At 40.6% G+C, this 18,906-nt stretch overlaps 1 protein-coding gene across 8 annotated transcripts in view; it reads right to left on the reverse strand.

Annotated features, from left to right (window-relative positions):
* Positions 1-18,906, reverse strand: part of nckap5l (NCK-associated protein 5-like) — a 458,995-nt gene that overhangs the window by 107,920 nt on the left and 332,169 nt on the right. For all 8 annotated transcript variants that reach the window (XM_055638609.1, XM_055638606.1, XM_055638607.1 and 5 more), the window contains one exon: positions 2,809-2,913. In XM_055638609.1, coding sequence (XP_055494584.1) covers positions 2,809-2,913 — 105 coding nt within the window. The remainder of the gene's footprint in view (positions 1-2,808; positions 2,914-18,906) is intronic.

Below are 18,906 nucleotides of genomic sequence, written 5' to 3' on the forward strand. Positions count from 1 at the left end.
TGTTTTTTTTAACATAATTATAAACTTTTAGCAACTGTAGTACAAGGGGGAAAGGTTTACATACTTCCTATTAGCTCAGAATTATTTATTATGGGTTACAACTAATATATTTGATATTTCGAAGTAAAGAAAGCACAGAATACAGTTCTACGGTGAAACTGACGCAATGGGAGAACCCTACCTATATTGGATCTTTCTGAACAATTAGGAATTAACCAGGTGAGGAAGACTGAATCTGGGGACACACACCAACAAAGAGTGTGTTCCAAGGATAATGGGGAGGTAATCTCAAGCAGCTTGCTGGTCTTTGGAAGGACTCTGGCATTATAATGTATTATGCCGTGGGCCAGAAGTGTTTTGTTATCATCAATGCAGGAATCTTAAGCTATCAAGCAAGTTCAATCATAAGTGAAACGTCACCCATTCCTTCTCTTCAGAGATGCTGCCTGTCCCGCTGAGTTACTCCAGCATTTTGTGTCCACCTTCAAGTTCAATCATAACATGTATATGCGGTTGTTTAAAAGTTTAAAAGTACATTTTTTATATTTAAAAGTTATGGTTGTCTTTATTTCTGCTAACTAAATATGGCTAACCATTACATGGGCGTTCTAAAATCCTCTGGAGTCAAACTGATGCAAAATACTGATTTTAACCTTGCCATCGGGAAACCAAAACTTGTAATAAATATTTTAGAAAATTGGCTTAGTTTCTACATGTTTTAAGACTTCATATTAAACTAGATATATAACCAAAGCCTTTACTGAAAAAGATCTATGTGTCTCAAAACCCCTGTCTTTGTCAAATATTGCAAAGTACATGAATTTTTAAAAGTTCATACATAATATATCATAAATATATGATGAGTAATGTGGTACATGGACTTTAATAAAAAGCTCCTGCCCATTTTTCAGAGAGACTGAGATGTAATCAATACTAAAAAAGTATCTTGGGGAAATGGCTTGAAATTTATTCTCTTTCCTACAATGTGACTTTTTGCTTATTCTATCAGCTGGGAAAATGGTATCGCATTTCAGGAAACATTTTTAGAGTGAAACATTTAAAGTGCTTTTTAAAACGCTCCTCTGGTAATGTTTTTAAGGACGGACATTATTTTTCAACCAGGACAAAAAGCTTTGACACAAGAACTGGACATTTACAGTGGCTTGCAAAAGTATTCATACCCCTTGAACCTTTCCACATTTTGTCACGTTACAACCACAAACGTAAATGTATTTTATTGGGATTTTATGTGATAGACCAACACAAAGTGGTGCATAATTATGAAGTGGAAGGAAAATTATACATGGTTTTCAAATTTTTTTACAAATAAAAAACTGAAAAGTGTGGCATGCAAAAGTATTCAGCCCCCTTTACTCTGATACACCTAAATAAAATCCAGTGCAACCAATTGCCTTCAGAAGTCACCTAATTAGTAAATAGAGTCCACTTGTGTGTAATCTAATCTCAGTATAAATACAGCTGTTCTGTGAAGGCCTCAGAGGTTTGTTAGAGCACATTAGTGAACAAACAGCATCATGAAGCCCAAGGAACACACCAGACAGGTCAGGGATAAAGTTGTGAAGAAGTTGAAAGCAGGGTTAGGTTATAAAAAAATATCCCAAGCTTTGAACAGCTCACGGAGCACTGTTCAATCCATCATCCGAAAATGGAAAGAGTATGGCACAACTGCAAACCTACCAAGACATGGCCGTCCACCTAAACTGACAGGCCGGGCAAGGAGAGCATTGATCAGAGAAGCAGCCAAGAGGTTCATGGTAACTCTGGAGGAGCTGCAGAGATCCACAGCTCAGGTGGGAGAATCTGTCCACAGGACAACTATTAGTCATGCACTCCACAAATTGGGCCTTTATGGAAGAGGGGCAAGAAGAAAGCCATTGTTGAAAAAAAGCCATAAAAGTCCCGTTTGCAGTTTGCCACAAGCCATGTGGGGGACACAGCAAACATGTGGAGGAAGGTGCTCTGGTCAGATGAGACCAAAATTGAAGTTTTTGGCCTAAATGCAAAACGCTATGTGTGGCGGAAAACTAACATTGCACATCACCCTGAACACACCATCCCCACTGTAAAACATGGTGGTGGCAGCATCATACTGTGGGGATGCTTTTCTTCAGCAGGGACAGGGAAGCTGGTCAGAGTTAATGGGAAGATGGATGGAGCCAAATACAGGGCAATCTTGTAAGAAAACCTGTTAGAGTCTGCAAAAGACTTGAGACTGGTGCTGAGGTTCACCTTCCTGCAGGATAACGACCCTAAACATACAGCCAGAGCTACAATGGAATCGTTTAGATCAAAGCATATTCATGTGTTAGAATGGCCCAGTCCAGACCTAAATCCAATTGAGAATCTGGCAAGACTTGAAAATTGCTGTTCACAGACGTTCTCCATCCAATCTGACTGAGCTTGAGCTATTTTGCAAAGAAGAATGGGGAAAAATTTCTGTCTCTAGATGTGCAAAGCTGGTAGAGACATACCCCAAAAGACTTGCAGCTGTAATTGCAGCGAAAGGTGGTTCTACAAAGTATTGACTCAGGGGGGCTGAATACTTTTGCACACCACACTTTTCAGTTTTTTATTTGTAAAAAAATTTGAAAACCATGTATCATTTTCCTTCCACTTCACAATTATGCGCCACTTTGTGTTGATCTATCACATAAAATCCCAGTAAAATACATTTACGTTTGTGGTTGTAACGTGACAAAATGTGGAAAAGTTCAAGGGGTATGATTACTTTTGCAAGCCACTATACTTCACAGGAAGAGAAAAATTCAAAGAAAGAAAAGAACCCACGTGAATTTGAGTGTCTGTACTTTTTGACTTGATTGGATGCCTGTTCCTCTCTGCGTTGGAGAAGAGGTCCCCTGATGAAAGATCTACAATCCGTGAGTGAAGTTTCTGAAAAATAATTGACAACGCTTTCAGTGAAGAAAAGCAAAACGAGAAACAGTTAAGATTGCTTCCAGTTTATGAATGCATGTGTATTACGATTTTATTTAGATAAGTATTGTAATATTAAAGGACCATGAATGCATCAAAAAGTATTAATGCATGATTTGCCTTTGCATTGGATTCATTCTTCTGTCACAATTAATGTTGCACATTTTGAATTCAGGTAGTAAAGCAAGTTTGCAACAAGACTGGTAATTCTAATTTTATTAAATTCAGAACTAAATACCGCAATTGACATTATATCACAAAATTGGCCCAAATGTTTCAAGTCGAAAAATATAAATAAAGTTGCATTTCAAATAGTCAGCAAATAAACTGCAAAAGTTCTGACTGAAGTAATTTTCCAAACAAATCAAACATATACATTATTTTCAAAAAGGACATTTGAGCAAAAAAAATTTAGAAGTAGAAATTTAATTTATTAGCAGTGTATTATTGGCAAATAAACAAATGCAAATGACCCTGCAGGTGTAAAAGTCTAATTTAGTCGGAAGGTTTTTTTTTCCCATATGTTTTCATATTATTAAGGTATTATATGTATATTGCAGGATGTTCAATGGCTTACAAAATATACTGTGTTACAGAAACAAGTTATAAATAAATGGAATTTAAGTCTAGTCTTTTGATGAAGAGCATAATATTCCCTTTCAAAAATTAAGCAAAAATGTTGCATGTGTTACAAGAACAAAAACAATGAAGCCAGGTTGAATGATTTAATTGATCACCAATCACTAGATATAGCAACATTTTGACAGTGTTAAATGCAAGACCGATTAGACAATGTTATTTCCAGCTCCTAAAATGCAAATTTGAATGTCATTTTCATTCACAGCATTCCCTTCTTAAGAATGTTAAGTGAAAGTCATTAATGTCATCTGTTAAGATAATTAATACAAAGGGAAAATAATTGCACTGGGGATCAGGAGACTCAAACAATCTTGGACATTAATATTTGCACAATATTTGATTATATACTCAATTATTTAGTTCTATGACACACAAGGGACAGGTAAACTAATACTGATTTACTAATCATAATCCTTACACTAATTGTCAATGGTTTTCACAAAGTCTATTAAACATGTTTGTTATTTTAAATATCAAAAAAGACAAGGTCAATATTAAAATTAACATCACAATATTGAAAAAAACAGTTTAGCTTGGCTTCATGCTCGAGCAGATTTACATGTTTTATTATTAGCTTCGCTGAACATAGATAACAAGTAACTGATTTAAAATTGTACATCAACACTATTACTTTAGCCCATAATGGTACTTCTTAAGTCCACTGCAGTTTGCTAATATGATTTCATATTTTAATACAGTACTATCAGAAAACTCATTTACATCATCAAGAAAACACAAAATAGCACCTAATCTTTATCCTTTGGTCCATTACAAAACAAGGCTGAATAATTCCTATGGGCCTGTCCCACTTACGCGACTTTTACGGCGACTGTCGGCACCCGTCATAGGTCATTGCAGGTCCCCGAAAATTTTCAACATGTTCAAAAGCCAGTGGCGACCAAAAAGACGCTACCACTCTTTTGGCGACTGAGGAGACGACTCACGACCATACAGACGACACCACGGCGACATGTCGCAGGGTGAAGCCCGTATGGTCGTGAGTAGTTGCCCAAAGAGTCTACCTTGTTCTGGTCGCCGCTGGATTTTCAACATGTTGAACATTTTCAGGGACCTGCAATGGCCTATGACGGGTGCCGACAGTCGCCGAAAAAGTTGCGTAAGTGGTACAAGAGGCCCAGTACACTCCTCAGATGATCAATGATTTAAAGAAAAACTAGTAAGATGTGATGGAGATGAAATTTAGTAATAATTAGTAGGCAAATCACATTTACAGCTGATGTGTGAAATGCATTGATGATGCATTATCACTGAATTAACACGATTGCAGAAGAACAATTCTCTCCTCCCACTTCCAATTTATTTGAAACTGGAAAAAAAATTGAACGTAAAACAATGAATTTTCAGAGGGAACCTCAAACAGTAAAATATCCCATTGACTTTTACCCCATTCATGGAATGTCTATGGTCTTTTAACATCTATAGTTTAATGGCAGACTTCTATCATGCCCAATTTCTGATTCCCAACAACTGCTTCTGATTCCCAAACACTGGAGTGGGAGTGGCGGCGCCTAACGGCAGCGGCTCGACTACAGTCGTCTGTCTTTTTTTATTTTTGTCTGGTTAAATGTATGTCTTTGAGTCAGTTTTTGTTATTTTTTGCTGCGTATATGTGGGGGGGGGGGCTGTGGGGGAAACCGTTAATCTCTTCCCTGTGTGGGGACTATTCCCTGTCGGGTCTCGGATGTCGTTGGGCCTAACATCATGGAGCCGGTGGCGACCTCCGGCCGGGACTAACCTGAGGGCTCCAGTTGCAGAGCCTGCGGAATTGACATCGCGGAGCTGGACAACTTCGGAGCGGGAAGAGCTGTGGTGGCACGCGGCTGCGACCCGGCTTTTGGAGTTCAGAGGCACCGTCTGCAGACCCGGTGGACGGAAACATCGGGAGCTCGCAGGTCTCTGGTGGGAGCCCGCTTTTCCGAGCTCCGCAACGGCGACTTCTCCCGCTGGAATCGCGGGTTTAAGGACATGGAGCCGGGGCCTAACATCGCCCGGCGTGGCTTAAACGGCCTCAGGACTTACCATCGCCCACCGGGGGCTTTAACATCGGAGCCCCAGTTCGTCTCGACACTGCAGTTGGACTGCTGGACCACGGGAGAAGGAACAAAGGGAAGAGATAAAGACTTTGCCTTCCATCACAGTGAGGAGATGTTGGAGACTCACTGTGATGGATGTTTATGTAAACTATGTTAAGTGTGGGTCTTGGATTGGGTTTGTAATGTAAAAAAACTGTAGAAATGGAATTTTGTTCAAACCCGGGTTTGAGTGACAATAAATAGCATTCTATTCTATTCTATTCTATTGAGAAACGGCAATGAAGCCTGGATGACAGCCTCGATTGCTGGTAGAGCTACTGCCTCACAGTACCAGAGACCCGGGTTCAATCCGGACTTTGAATGCTGTCTGTATGGACTTTGCACATTCTCCCTATGACCATATGGGTTTCCTCTGGGTGCTCTGGTTTTCTCCCACATCCCAAAGCCAAAGCGTTTGTAAATTAATTAGCTTCTATTAATTAGCCTCTAGTGTTTGGGGCCTGGATGAGAAAGCAGTGTAAATTGTGTTTGATGGTTGGCCTGTATTTAGTGGGCCAAAGGGCCAGTTTCCATACTCTATCTCTAACTTGTTGACCAAAAGAAGAGTGCAAAATCCCATGATTCCTACAGCCTTGTAACCTTTTAGTTTTGATTCAATCTTTCAAGAGAGAGACAAAGTGTTGTTGCAATTTCCATGCCTGCTACGGGGAGAAGTATCTCTGACACTTCCTTTCAGAAAACAGAACATATCTAAAGGTCAAGACTTGACCTTCAAAAATAGTGGAGCAACCCTACAGAATTGCATAGACCACTCCTGTTCCTAATACTTAATCTCTTCAACCAAGCATGTAACTGATCTCATCCTGCAGTTTCAGGAGATTTGTTATCTATTCATTGGAAATATTGAGCGGTTTAGTAGTTTATAGATCTATTTAGTTAGAATTAGCAATGCGAACTAGAAGCGTCCACATTCAAGTGGATATATTTGGAACTAAAATAAATTGTAGATAGACACAAAATGCTGGAGTAATTCAGTGGGACAGGCAGCATATCTGGAGAGAGGAATGGGTGACGTTTCGGGTCGAGATCCTTCTTCAAAGGTCTTTTATTGTCATGTGTACCAATTAAGGTACAGTGATATGTGAATTACCATACAGCCATACTAAAACAAAGCAACAAGACACACAACCACATAAAAGTTAACATAAACATCCACCACAGCGGATTCCCCACATTCCTCACTATGATGGAAGTCAACAAAGTCCAATCTTCTTCCTCTTTATTCTCCTATGTTAGAGGCAGTTGAACCATCTGTCGGGCAATCGAAGGTCCAGCAGGCGACGGTCGAAGCCCATGCGTCAGGGCGATTGAAGCTCCCACGTCGGAGAGGTCGAAGCTCCTGTGCCTTGGAGCTCCCGGTCAGTTTCCAACTAGAGACTGCAAGCTCCACAATATTTCATAGGATAATAGCTTGAATTTCATTTCCAAATTATTCAGTGAAACCTTCAGTTAATGATTAAATGATATTCAAACTTGCTTGCCGGCAGATGTTTTACTGTAATGGCAAAGAGAGCACTATTGAACGTTGGGATAATATCTTGAAGTGACCACCTCACTAATCAAAGCATGGATCAGGATTTATTTATTTATTTATATTTATTTAATATATCGCTGCAGTGCATTTAGGTGCATCTATGTAATTCTAAGCATATTTTCCATTGTTTATTTTAAAAATGATAGGTGTACCACACAAAGAACTGTATATGTGAGTGAATGAGGAAATATTATAACAAGGAATATAAAACAATACAAGGTGGCCCAATGATACCGCACTATGAATCACTAAATTAATCTGAACCTCCAATAACTGAACTTTTATAATTATGTATTATAATATATAATTCTCTAAATGCATCAATACAAAATTCTCTCACATTATCAACTCCCAGCATTTTAGTACATCAAAATTAATTCCTTCAGAGATAGCTATTGTTTCTTTTTGATGGGAAAGAAATTCCTCAAAAGTTGCCTTTCTCTTTGAAAGCAGTATGACGTTTCAAAATGGATGCACATTTACAGTTCAATCACCTACAATTTCTACTCAGTGTTCGACTGCTTTTGTTGAATTTGTCCTCCTAAAGATTCCTGATAAAGAATTTCAACTTTCACAGTGGCCTATTGAATCCTTTAAGCTAAAAAAATTCAATGATAGTTTCATTGCAGAGTGCTGGCACTATAATGAAAATGCCATGACCTACTGCATAGAAATACATAATAGTGAATTTACCGGTTTATCTCTGGTTCTGAGGCCCCAGGTCAATGAACTTGGCTCGATTTGAATTGTATAAATAAATATTCAGACATTACCAGTTTCCTCATAGCCTTTTCTACTTCGCCATAAGCCGTCATCACAATTGTTCTGTATTCTCCTTAGTTTAACCCATGCATTGACCTTTTACTATCCTACATCAGTTCTGACCAAATATAGTCAAACCTGCCACCTATTGTTTGTATTTTAGCTTATTAATTGTAGCATGTCATTAACAGTGAACAGGAATACTTTTAAAATTCATTCTTTGGGAGCTGCATGTCACTGGAAAAGGCATCATCGTTGATAGACAATAGGTGCAGGAGTAGGCCATTTGGCCCTTCGAGCCAGCACTGCCATTCAATGTGCTGATGGCTGATCATCCCCAATCAGTACCCTGTTCCTGTCTTCCCCCCATATCCCCCATATCCCCCGACTCCGCTATCTTTAAGAGCCCTTTCTAGCTCTCTCTTGAAAGTATCTAGAGAACCTGCATATAATTCCACAGACTCACAACTCTCCAAGTGAAAAAATGTTTCCTCTCTGTTCAAAATGGCTTACCTCTTATTCTTAAACTGTGGCCCCTGGTTCTGGACTCCCCCAACATCGAGAACATGTTTCCCGCCCCTAGCGTGTCCAAACCCTTATAATCTTATATGTTTCAACAAGATTTCCTCTCATCCTTCTAAATTCCAGAGTATACAAGCGCAGCCCACCATTCTCTCAGCATATGACAGTCCCGCCATCCCGGGGATTAACCTTGTAAACCTACGCTGCATTCCCTCAATAGCAAGAATGTCCTTCCTCAAATAGGGTACCAAAACTGCACACAATACTCCAGGTGTCGTCTCACTTGGGCCCTATACAACTGCAGAAGGACTTCTTTGCTCCTATACTCAACTCCTCTTGTAATGAAGGCCAACGTGCCATTCGCTGTCTTCACTGCCTGCTGTACCTTCATGCTTACTTTCATTGACTGATGAACAAGGACCCCCAGATCTTGTTGTACTTCACTTTTCCCCAAGTTGACATAATTTAGATAATAATCTGCCGTCCTGTTTTTGCTGTCAAAGTGGATAACCTCACATTTATCCAGCTTAAACTGCATCTGCCAGGCATCTGCCTACTGACCCAACCTATTCAAGTCACCCTGCATTCTCATAGCATCCTCCTCACAGTTCACACTGCCACCCAGGTTTGTGTCATCAGCAAATTTGCTAATGCTACTGAATCCCTTCATCTAAATCATTGATGTACATTGTAAATAGCTGCGGTCCCAGCACTGAGCCTTGCAGTACTAGTCACTGCCTGCCATTCTGAAAGGGACCTGTTAATCCCCATTCTTTGTTTCCTGTCTGCCAACTAATTTTCTATACATGTCAGCACTTTACCCCCAATATCATGTGCCCTAATTTTGCCTACTAATCTCCTATGTGGGACCTTATCAAATGCTTTCTGAAAGTCCAGGTACACTACATCACTTGTCCATTTTCCTAGTTACATCCTCAAAAAAATTCCAGTAGATTAGTCAAGCATGATTTCCCCTTCGTAAATTCATGCTGACTCAGACCGAACCTGTTACTCCTATCCAAATGTGCCGCTATTTCATCTTTTATAATTGGCTCCTGCATCTTCCCCACCACCGATGTCAGGCTAACTGGTCTATAATTCCCTGTTTTCTCTCTACCGCCTTTCTTAAAGTGGGATAACATTAGCTACCCTCCAATCCACAGGAACTGATCCTGAATCTATAGAACATTGGAAAATTATCACCAGCGCATCCACGATTTCTAGAGCCACTTCCTTAAGTACCGTGGGATGCAGACCATCATGCCCTTCTCTAACTGCGCCCAAAGATGGCACCTTCTCGAACCACTATCCTAGTGTAAGCACTTAGAAACCTTGAACATAGAAACACTTGCCTATTACTGATGAGTAGAGTGTTGCAAGATTTAGACCCAGCAATAAAAGAACAGCTATTTCTTTCCAATCAAAGGTATATGAATTGAACTGGAATTTACAGATGGCAGTGTTTTAATGTACCAGTTGCTTTGTCCTAGGTTTTGAGGTGCTGTTAGAGCAGCCTAGGCAAATAAATATACTGCAACCATGTGCAATGATGAAGGAAGTTTCCAGTGAAACAGTAGTAAGACTGATGATACTCCCAATTAATTACATATCCAATGTCAAACCAACTTTGGGCAAGCATCAGATGCAAGATAAACACCAGACGCTGCTGTGAATATTACACTGCTCTGTTGCAATTTTTTTAAAGTGGCATCTCATTGTTTGCTTCGCCATTGAAATGCACATTGATATTATTTTATCTTTGAAGTAAACACGTACTAAACTCACCATAGAACATTGCTAAGGCATTGTAGTCATTAGTAACATAGGGTGCTAATTATTGATAATAAACTTTCTAGTATGATGTTAATTAATTTTTGATTGGGAATTTATTAATAGCATTTATTAAATATATATAAATAGCATTTATCCATCTCCCTTTCAATCACACCATTAACAACTGATTAAATCCCATTGTACAGTGCATTCAGTATTCAGACCCATTCACTTTTTCCACATTTTGTTATATTACAGCCTTATTCTAAAATGGATTAAATCCCTTTTTTTTAACATCAATCTACACACAATACCCCATAATAAAAAAGCGAAAACAGATGTTTCGAAATGTTTTCAAAGTAATTAAAAAAGTAAATGAAATAACCCATTTACATAAGTATACAGACCCTTTACTCAGTACTTTGTTGAGGCACCTTTGGCAGTGATTACAGCCTCATGTTTTCTTGCGTATGAAGCTACAAGCTTGGCACACCTGTACTTAGGTAATTTCTCTCATTCTTCTCTGCAGATCCTCTCAAGCTCTGTTGGGTTGGATGGGGACGTCGATGCTTTTTAGATCCCTCCAGAGATGTTCGATCGGGTTCAAGTCCGGGCTCGGGCTGGGCCACTCAAGGACATTCACAGACTTGTCATGAAGCCATTCCTGCATTGTCTTGGCTGTGTGCTTAGGGTCATTGTCCTGTTGGAAGGTAAACCTCCGTCCCAGTCTGAGGTCCAGAACGCTCTGGAGCAGGTTTTCATTAAGGATCTGTCTGTACTTTGCTCCGTTCATCTTTCCCTCGATCCTGACTAGTCTCCCAGTTCCTGCCGCTGAAAAACATCCCCACAGCACGATGCTGCCACTACCATGCTTCACTGTAGGTATGGTATTGGCCAGGTGATGAGCGGTGCCTGGTTTCCTCCAGACGTGACGCTTGGCATTCAGGCCAAAGAGTTCATTCTTGGTTTCATCTGTCCAGAGAATCTTGTTTCTCATGCCTTTTGGCAAACTCCAAGCGGGCTGTCTTGTGCCTTTTACTGAGGAGTGTCTTCCATCTGGCCACTCTACCATAAATGCCTGCTTTGTGCAGTGCTGCTGATCTAGTTGTCCTTCAGGAAGGTTCTCCCATCTCCACAGAGGAACTCTGGAGCTCTATCAGAGTGACCAGCGGGTTCTTGGTCACCTCCCTGACCAAGGCCCTTCTCCCCCGATTGTTCAGTTTGGCCGGGCAGCCAGCTCTATGAAGAGTCCTAGTGGTTCCAAATTTCTTTCATTTAAGGTTGCTGTGCTCTTCAAGACCTGCAATACTGCAGAAATTGTTTTATACCATCTGTGTCTCGACACAATCCCGTCTCGGAGGTCTATGGACAAGTCCTTTGTCTTTATGGCTTAGTTTTTGCTCTGACGTGCACTGTCAACTGTGCGACCTTATATAGACAGGTATGTGCCTTTCCAAATCGTGTCCAATCAATTTAATTTGCCATGGTGGACTCCAATCAAGTTGTAGAAACATCTCAGTGAATTAATGTTTACATTAAAGATCTCTTGATCAGTGGTTCCATTTATTGCTACTGATTGGGTTACCCAAATTACAGGGCACAATCAGATTCACTCTCATTGTCTCTTGTAGGCAACCTAGACATCATTAATCTATCTAAATTGAGCCCCTGACCCTCATTTTTTCCCACCTCCATTCTCAACTGCATCTCAGTCACAAGCAGCAATTTTTATTTGGTCCGTGCACGAATGATGTGCTGGGAAGCTCCTGCCTCCTGTGACAGAGGCAGTTCAGATGTGAATGGTTTTAAATGGGAGCAAACCATAACAATGTGTCCTGACCTGAAATATCACCTATCCATATTCACCAGCGATGCTGCCTGACCTGCCGAGTTACTCCAGCACTTTGTGTCTTTTTTTGTAAACCAGCATCTGTAGTTCCTTGTTTCCGCATACCAATGAGTTTGTAGAGCAAGGCATGCCCTAATTCCGTTGTGTTTTGTAACTTCCCATCTGGTAATAATGCTATCCACAGTCCCCACTTAGCTCACCAAAAATGCCTGCGGTCTCATTTTGTAGCAGTAGATAACAGTTCTGTTCTCTTATGTTTCAAGTGCTCAGTCTCCCAAGTTGTAATGTTATCAGCTCGTATTTCCAGTAATGGAACACGCATGAATTAAAAAAAAACCCGAAGTTCAAGGGTGAATCTGACCAAAAACAGATGCTTTTTAAGGTCTTGATACAGCATAAATTAAACCAAACACCTTTGCACTTTGTAAATACTGCTGAATAACTTCAGCAGATTATTGAATTATCACCAGTGTCGCAGAAGACAAAAATCATCAAACGCCTGTAAACAAATGCCTGCAAAAATGTATAAATATGGAATAAAATGTACCATCCTTATAATAAATTTTATAACTGGCACCCCAGATTAGAACTCAAATAAGTGACAACATTTATGTTCTTTAAACAATGCTTATTGCCTGAAACTGGATATAAATTAGAAGTTAATCGTTCACCTTCGAGAATGTGTTATTTTCACGCAATTTTAAAAAGAGGATTGAATTTGAGCTGCAGAAACCTGGTGCAGAACTGGGCAAGTGATTAGATGAAAATTGTATATAAATAAAATTCAAAGACATGGGAACAAGTTAAATCAAATATCAAAGTAAGATAAATAGATCCCTGGGAAATGCTGAAAGACCTCTTGGTCATTTTCAGGGCCTGTAGACATGATTTGTGACAGCTTGCTTCGTGTGAACCAGAATCTACAATAACTTCTGATAAGTCTGGCAAGTTAGAAACCTTATTGAAAACAAGACATTTTCTCTTGCATGTACTAAGAAAGGATGCATCAGTAATCAGAAAACTGAATGATATAATTGTGTCTGCTGCCTTTGAAATTAAAAATTCAAGTCAAGTCAAGTCAAGTTTATTTGTCACATACACATACGAGATGTGCAGTGAAATGAAAGTGGCAATGCTCGCGGACTTTTGTGCACAAGACAAACAACAAAACAACCAAACAAATTATAAACACAATCATAACACACATATTCTTTTACATACTAAATAATGGAAGGAAAAACGTTCAGTAGAGTTAGTCCCTGGTGAGATAGGCGTTTACAGTCCGAATTGCCTCTGGGAAGAAACTACTTCTCAACCTCTCCGTTCTCACCGCATGGCAACGGAGGCGTTTGCCTGACCATAGCTGCTGGAACAGTCCATTGCGGGGGTGGAAGGGGTCTCCCATGATTTTATTTGCTCTGGAGTTGCACCTCCTGTTGTATAGTTCGTGCAGGAGGGCGAGTGAAGTTCCCATTGTGCGTTCGGCCGAACGCACTACTCTCTGCAGAGCCTTCTTGTCCTTGGCAGAGCAATTCCCAAACCAGATGGTAACGTTCCCGGACAAGAATTGTTACTGTTATTGTCACTTGTATCAAGATACAGTGAAAATAGTTGTTTGCATGCTATCCAGTTATATCATACTATACATGAGTACAATCACATCATACACAATTACCAAGAGAAAAATACCAGAGTGCAGCACATAGTGTGGCAGCATTATAGTGTTACAGCTGTCATAGCATGTAAGCCTTGCAACAATCAACAGGTTATCTAGCATGGGCCAGAATTTCCTCTCGGCATCCTTGATGGATTTCCGAAGTTTGTATATAGATTTCCTATTCTGCGCAGGATCATTTGACTTGAATGTCCCAGTCCTGGACTTCACCCTGAAGTGGACCTCATGATAAACCTATATTAGTACGCTGCCAAGCACGGCATTTGCAGCTTGAGAAAATAAGAATAAACCCTAAGAATGTGTCTCGCAACCTACATGTCCATGCATCCCGGCTATTCTATTTTTCTTCTTTCATACATCATTGGTACATTGAATTGTTTGAGTTGGTGGAGGGCAGGTGGATAATGTGGGAAGAATAAAAAATTGGGTTCAATATAACATTAGCTTAATTGCGTGGTTAATGATTCGCGTGGGCTCAGAAAGTTGCAGAGCCTATTTCTATGCTGCATATCTTTATGACTTTACGGATAGCAGGGAATCACAGGCTGCAGTGATCGAGTAGGAAAGCAGAACTGAGGCCAAAGATCAGGTATGGAAGGGCAGAAATGGTTCAGGGTAACTTATTCCTCTTGTATTTTATACATTGTTCTGAGAAGCTTGTTGCAAAGGATCCAAGTGAGGCCAATACAATGAGAACAGATGACAGAGGTGAAGCAGAAGAAAATAAAGTGTATTTAACCATGTGGAATGCAATGGGGAGTCTGGATTAATGCTTTGCAGTTGCAATCACATTAGACAGTGTCAGTGACTATAATTATAAATGTAACTTAGAGTCAGGCAGGAAGCTTATTTCTCACAGGTAAATATTTACATTTGTGAATGAAAAATCTGAATCACACAGGATTAGTAACAGTTTGTAGGCAAACCTAATAAGGGAAAGCGAAACACAAAGAACATTGTGACCTTAACTATAAAGCATACCAATAATGAGCAAAACAAATTCGTCATATGCACCACTACAGTTTAAAGCTGTCCTCTGAATTTGAACTAGTAGCTGCAGAAACGTGAGATACATTTTTATTGCCATTAAGTTATTTTGGCATTATTTTATGGCATCCAACTGTTGCACAAGGTATCTCCACTATAATTTATTTTCATTTGTTTACTAATCCACTGTAGTCTACAGGATGCAATGAATGATGGCTAGATGATACACTCTGCTCATGTAACACTTAGTTCATCCTCATTCTTATAAAGTGTACACCAGGTATCTTCTTTTATTCCCTCTTGGTGGAGATAAATAATATTCAATATCAATCTAATACAAATCCCACATTACTACTTTATATCCTTCAGAATTAATGGTTTCCCATTCTATTTTATCTCAGGTCAAACAATTAGTAACCTAATTAACATCCTAATTTTTTTTAGGATGTTAATTAAGCCCATTGGAGATTCAAACAATATTGATAATTCACTAAATGTTTCTTTCAGGGCTCCAAAGATTCAATCATCAGGGCAAATTACTCAAACTTGCCTACCTTCTCCAAGAATCAAAAAGGTTAAAGGTTAAATTGATTAAAGTCTTTAAGAATATGTAAAGAATTGATAGGATAGAAATAGGAATAACATTTTCTGTGGCTGGGGGGTCTGGAACATTTTCATAATACAGAATCTATTTGTTTTATTAGTAGTTTTAGATCCCAAGCTCATAGATTTCCATTAGATGATGAATGAAAACATTGTGAGTCACGGCAGATATAGATCAGCTATGATTTCAAATAAATTAAGGAGAAGAACTTGAGGAACTGAATGGCCAATCGTTAGGTCTATCTTTAGGGAAATACAAAGTGCTGGGAGATCCCAGAGAGTTTGGCAGCATTTGTGCCTGACTGCTGAATTCCTCCAGCACTTTGTTTGAGATTCCTGCATCTGCAGTTCCGTATGTCTTTTGACTAAATTTAGGATTTTTTTTACCAAATGGAAGATTTATGGCAGAAATAGCTTTCATTAAACTGTATCGTTGTTATGAGCAACTAAAGACGTACAAAGCAAGGCATTATGGATAGAGTCTCACCATGAACACCCCCCCCCCCCCCCCCCCCCCCCCCCCCCCCCCCCCCCCCCAGGGTTGCGTCCTCAGCCCCCTACTGTACTCCCTGTACAGACATGACTGTGTGGCTAGGTTCAGCTCCAACTCCATCATCAAGTTTGCTGATGACACTGTGGTAGTGAGCCTGATCTCCGAAAACGATGAGAAGGCCTAACCGGAGGACGTGGCTGACCTGGCATTCTGGTGTCAGAACAACAACCTCCTCTTGAATGTCACTAAAACTAAGGAGCTGATTGTAACTTTAAAAGGGCACAACAACCGAGGACATACACGCCACTGGGGATAAATGGGACTACTGTGGATAAGGTGAGCAGCTTTAAATACCTGAAGGTCCACATCACAGAGGATCTGACATGAACAACACAAATTGCCGCACTGGTGAGTAAGGCAAGGCAGCGCCTTTACCACATCAGGCAGCTGAGGAAATTCAGAGTCTCTCTGAAGATCCTTTAATCCTTCTACTCAGGTGCAGTAGAAAGCATCCTGACCGGAAACATCTGGATCTGGTTTGGCAACAGCTCTGCACAGGACAGGAAGGCTCTGCAGAGAGTAGTGCATTCAGCCGAACGCACCATGGGATCTGCACTCCCCCCCCCCTTCAGACCAATACAACAGGAGATGCAAATCCAGAGCCAACAAGATCATGAAGGACCCCTACCACCCCAGCAAAGACTGTTCCAGCTGCTCCGGTCAGGCAAGCTTCTCCGCTGTCACGCTGCGAAAACAGGGAGGATGAGACGGAATTTCTTCTCACAGGCCATCAGGACTGTAAACTCTGATCTCACCAGGGCGTAATTACTGTTGTTTCTGTTTTTTAAATGTAAATACTGGTTCTGTTCTGTTGTTCGGTTGTTTTACAATACAATACAATACAATACAATACCATTTATTTGTCATTTGAACCTTACATGAGGTTCAAACGAAATTTGGTTTCTGCAGTCATACAAGAAAAGAACCAAGACACACACCAACACAATTTACACAAACATCCATCACAGTGAATCTCCTCCTCACTGTGATGGAAGGCAAAGTCTGTCTCTCCCCTGCTCTCCATTCTTCTCCCGATGTCAAAGTCAAAGCCCCCGGCGGGCACTAGCAAGTCCGCAGCCATTTAAAGCCGCGCCGGACGATGTGAGGCCCCGCTCCAGGTCACTTTCAACCCCGCAATTCGGGCGGGAGAAGTCGCCGTTGCCGGTGCCCCGCAAAGCAGTCTCCCACCGGGGACCCGCGAGCTCCCGGTGTCACCATCCACCGGAGTCGGGTTGCAACTGCGCGCCACCGCAGTTCTCCACGCTCCTAACTCTCCACGCTCCAAAGCTGGCCAGCTCCACGATGGTAGGTCCGCAGCTCCGCAGGCTCCGTGACTGGAGCCCCCAGGTCATTCCGGTTGGAGGCCGCTCCACGGTGCTAGGCCCCAACGACAACGGAGATCCTACAGGGAAAAGGTCGGGTCTCCGTGCAGGGAAGAGATTTAAAAGTACCCCCACCAACCCCCTGCACATACACATTTAAAAGCCCACTACAAACTATACCCTCAACGGGACATGCCTGTGGGATTGCACAAACCCACAGGCATTGCCACTTTCATTTCACTGTACATCTTGTATGTGTATATGACAAATAAAGTTGATTTCACTTGACTTGACAGAGTCATACAGAGTGGAAACAAGCCCTTCGGGCCAACTTGCCCATGCCGACCAACATGCCCCATCTACAATAGTCCCACCTGCCTTCATTTGACCCAGGTCCGACCTCTAAACCTATCCTATCAATGTACCTGTCCAATTGTTTTTTTAAACATTGTGATAGTACCTGCCTAAAAATACCTCCTCTGGCAGCTTGTTCCATATTCCTACCAACCTTTGTGCAAAAAGGTCGCCTCTTATGTTCCTATTAAATCTTTTCCTCCTCACCTTAAACCTATGTCCTCTGTTTCTTGATTCCCCTACTCTGGGCAAAGGCTTTGTGCATTTAGCCTATCTATTCCTCATGTCACCCAAACTGGGTATCAAGTTACATTAAATTCCCTTACATTACTGCTATAGTTAAGAGGGAGTTAGATGTGGCCCTTGTGGCTAAAGGGATCAGGGGGTATGGAGAGAAGGCAGGGATGGGATACTGAGTTGGATGATCAGCCATGATCATATCGAATGGCGGTGCAGGCACGAAGGGCCGAATGGCCTACTCCTGCGCCTATTTTCTATGTTTCTATGTTTCTAAATGTTTTGAGGAGTTTATTTACGAGGCTAATACTAATATTGAAATTACTCCATTCTACAAGTTTTGTTTTAAGGAAGAAACAAGGGATCAATAGCAAAGGAATAATCTGAACAAGTCGTCAATGCGAGGTAATGCATCACATAAGTAAAACTGGAGTGGTTTCAATTTATAATTCAATGATTTCTGTGTAACGGTAACTTTTTGCATGGGTGCTGTTAATTTTATGAAGGAGTGATTCAATATTAAATCAATTTTGATGCCGGCAGCAGATGTCAGTATATATGCCAGCTGTCAATATTCTTTGTGATGTTGATCCACAGTGATGTTCACACTGAATGCTTAGCAATTTGCAAGCTACTACGATGAATAAAAAATAATTTGCAGGTCCATCATGATTTCAGCAGAAAACCAATAAATGGGGATCTATCTCATATTTCAAACAATTCTGTACATCAGAAAGGATAACAAAGGTGAATCTGGAGAAATAAAAATAGCATTTGGAAATTTTAAAATGGTGCAGTGGGTGAAAGAGGAAAATTACAATCATAAATTTGTACTAATTTTGATTAGGCCACTGTTGCAAGTATACAAAGAAGATTATTCAAGAAGATACCATGGATGAGACCAATACTCATGAGAAAATTTACAAGAATGGGGACTAAGGCTACCTTATGTAGGTTTTCAAAACTTGAATCATTATCAATAGGTGTGGACGCTTTAGACACCAGTTAAAGATTGTGTGATCTAAAA

Source organism: Leucoraja erinacea, chromosome 7, assembly GCF_028641065.1.
Source record: "Leucoraja erinacea ecotype New England chromosome 7, Leri_hhj_1, whole genome shotgun sequence".
Classification (NCBI taxonomy): domain Eukaryota; kingdom Metazoa; phylum Chordata; class Chondrichthyes; order Rajiformes; family Rajidae; genus Leucoraja; species Leucoraja erinaceus.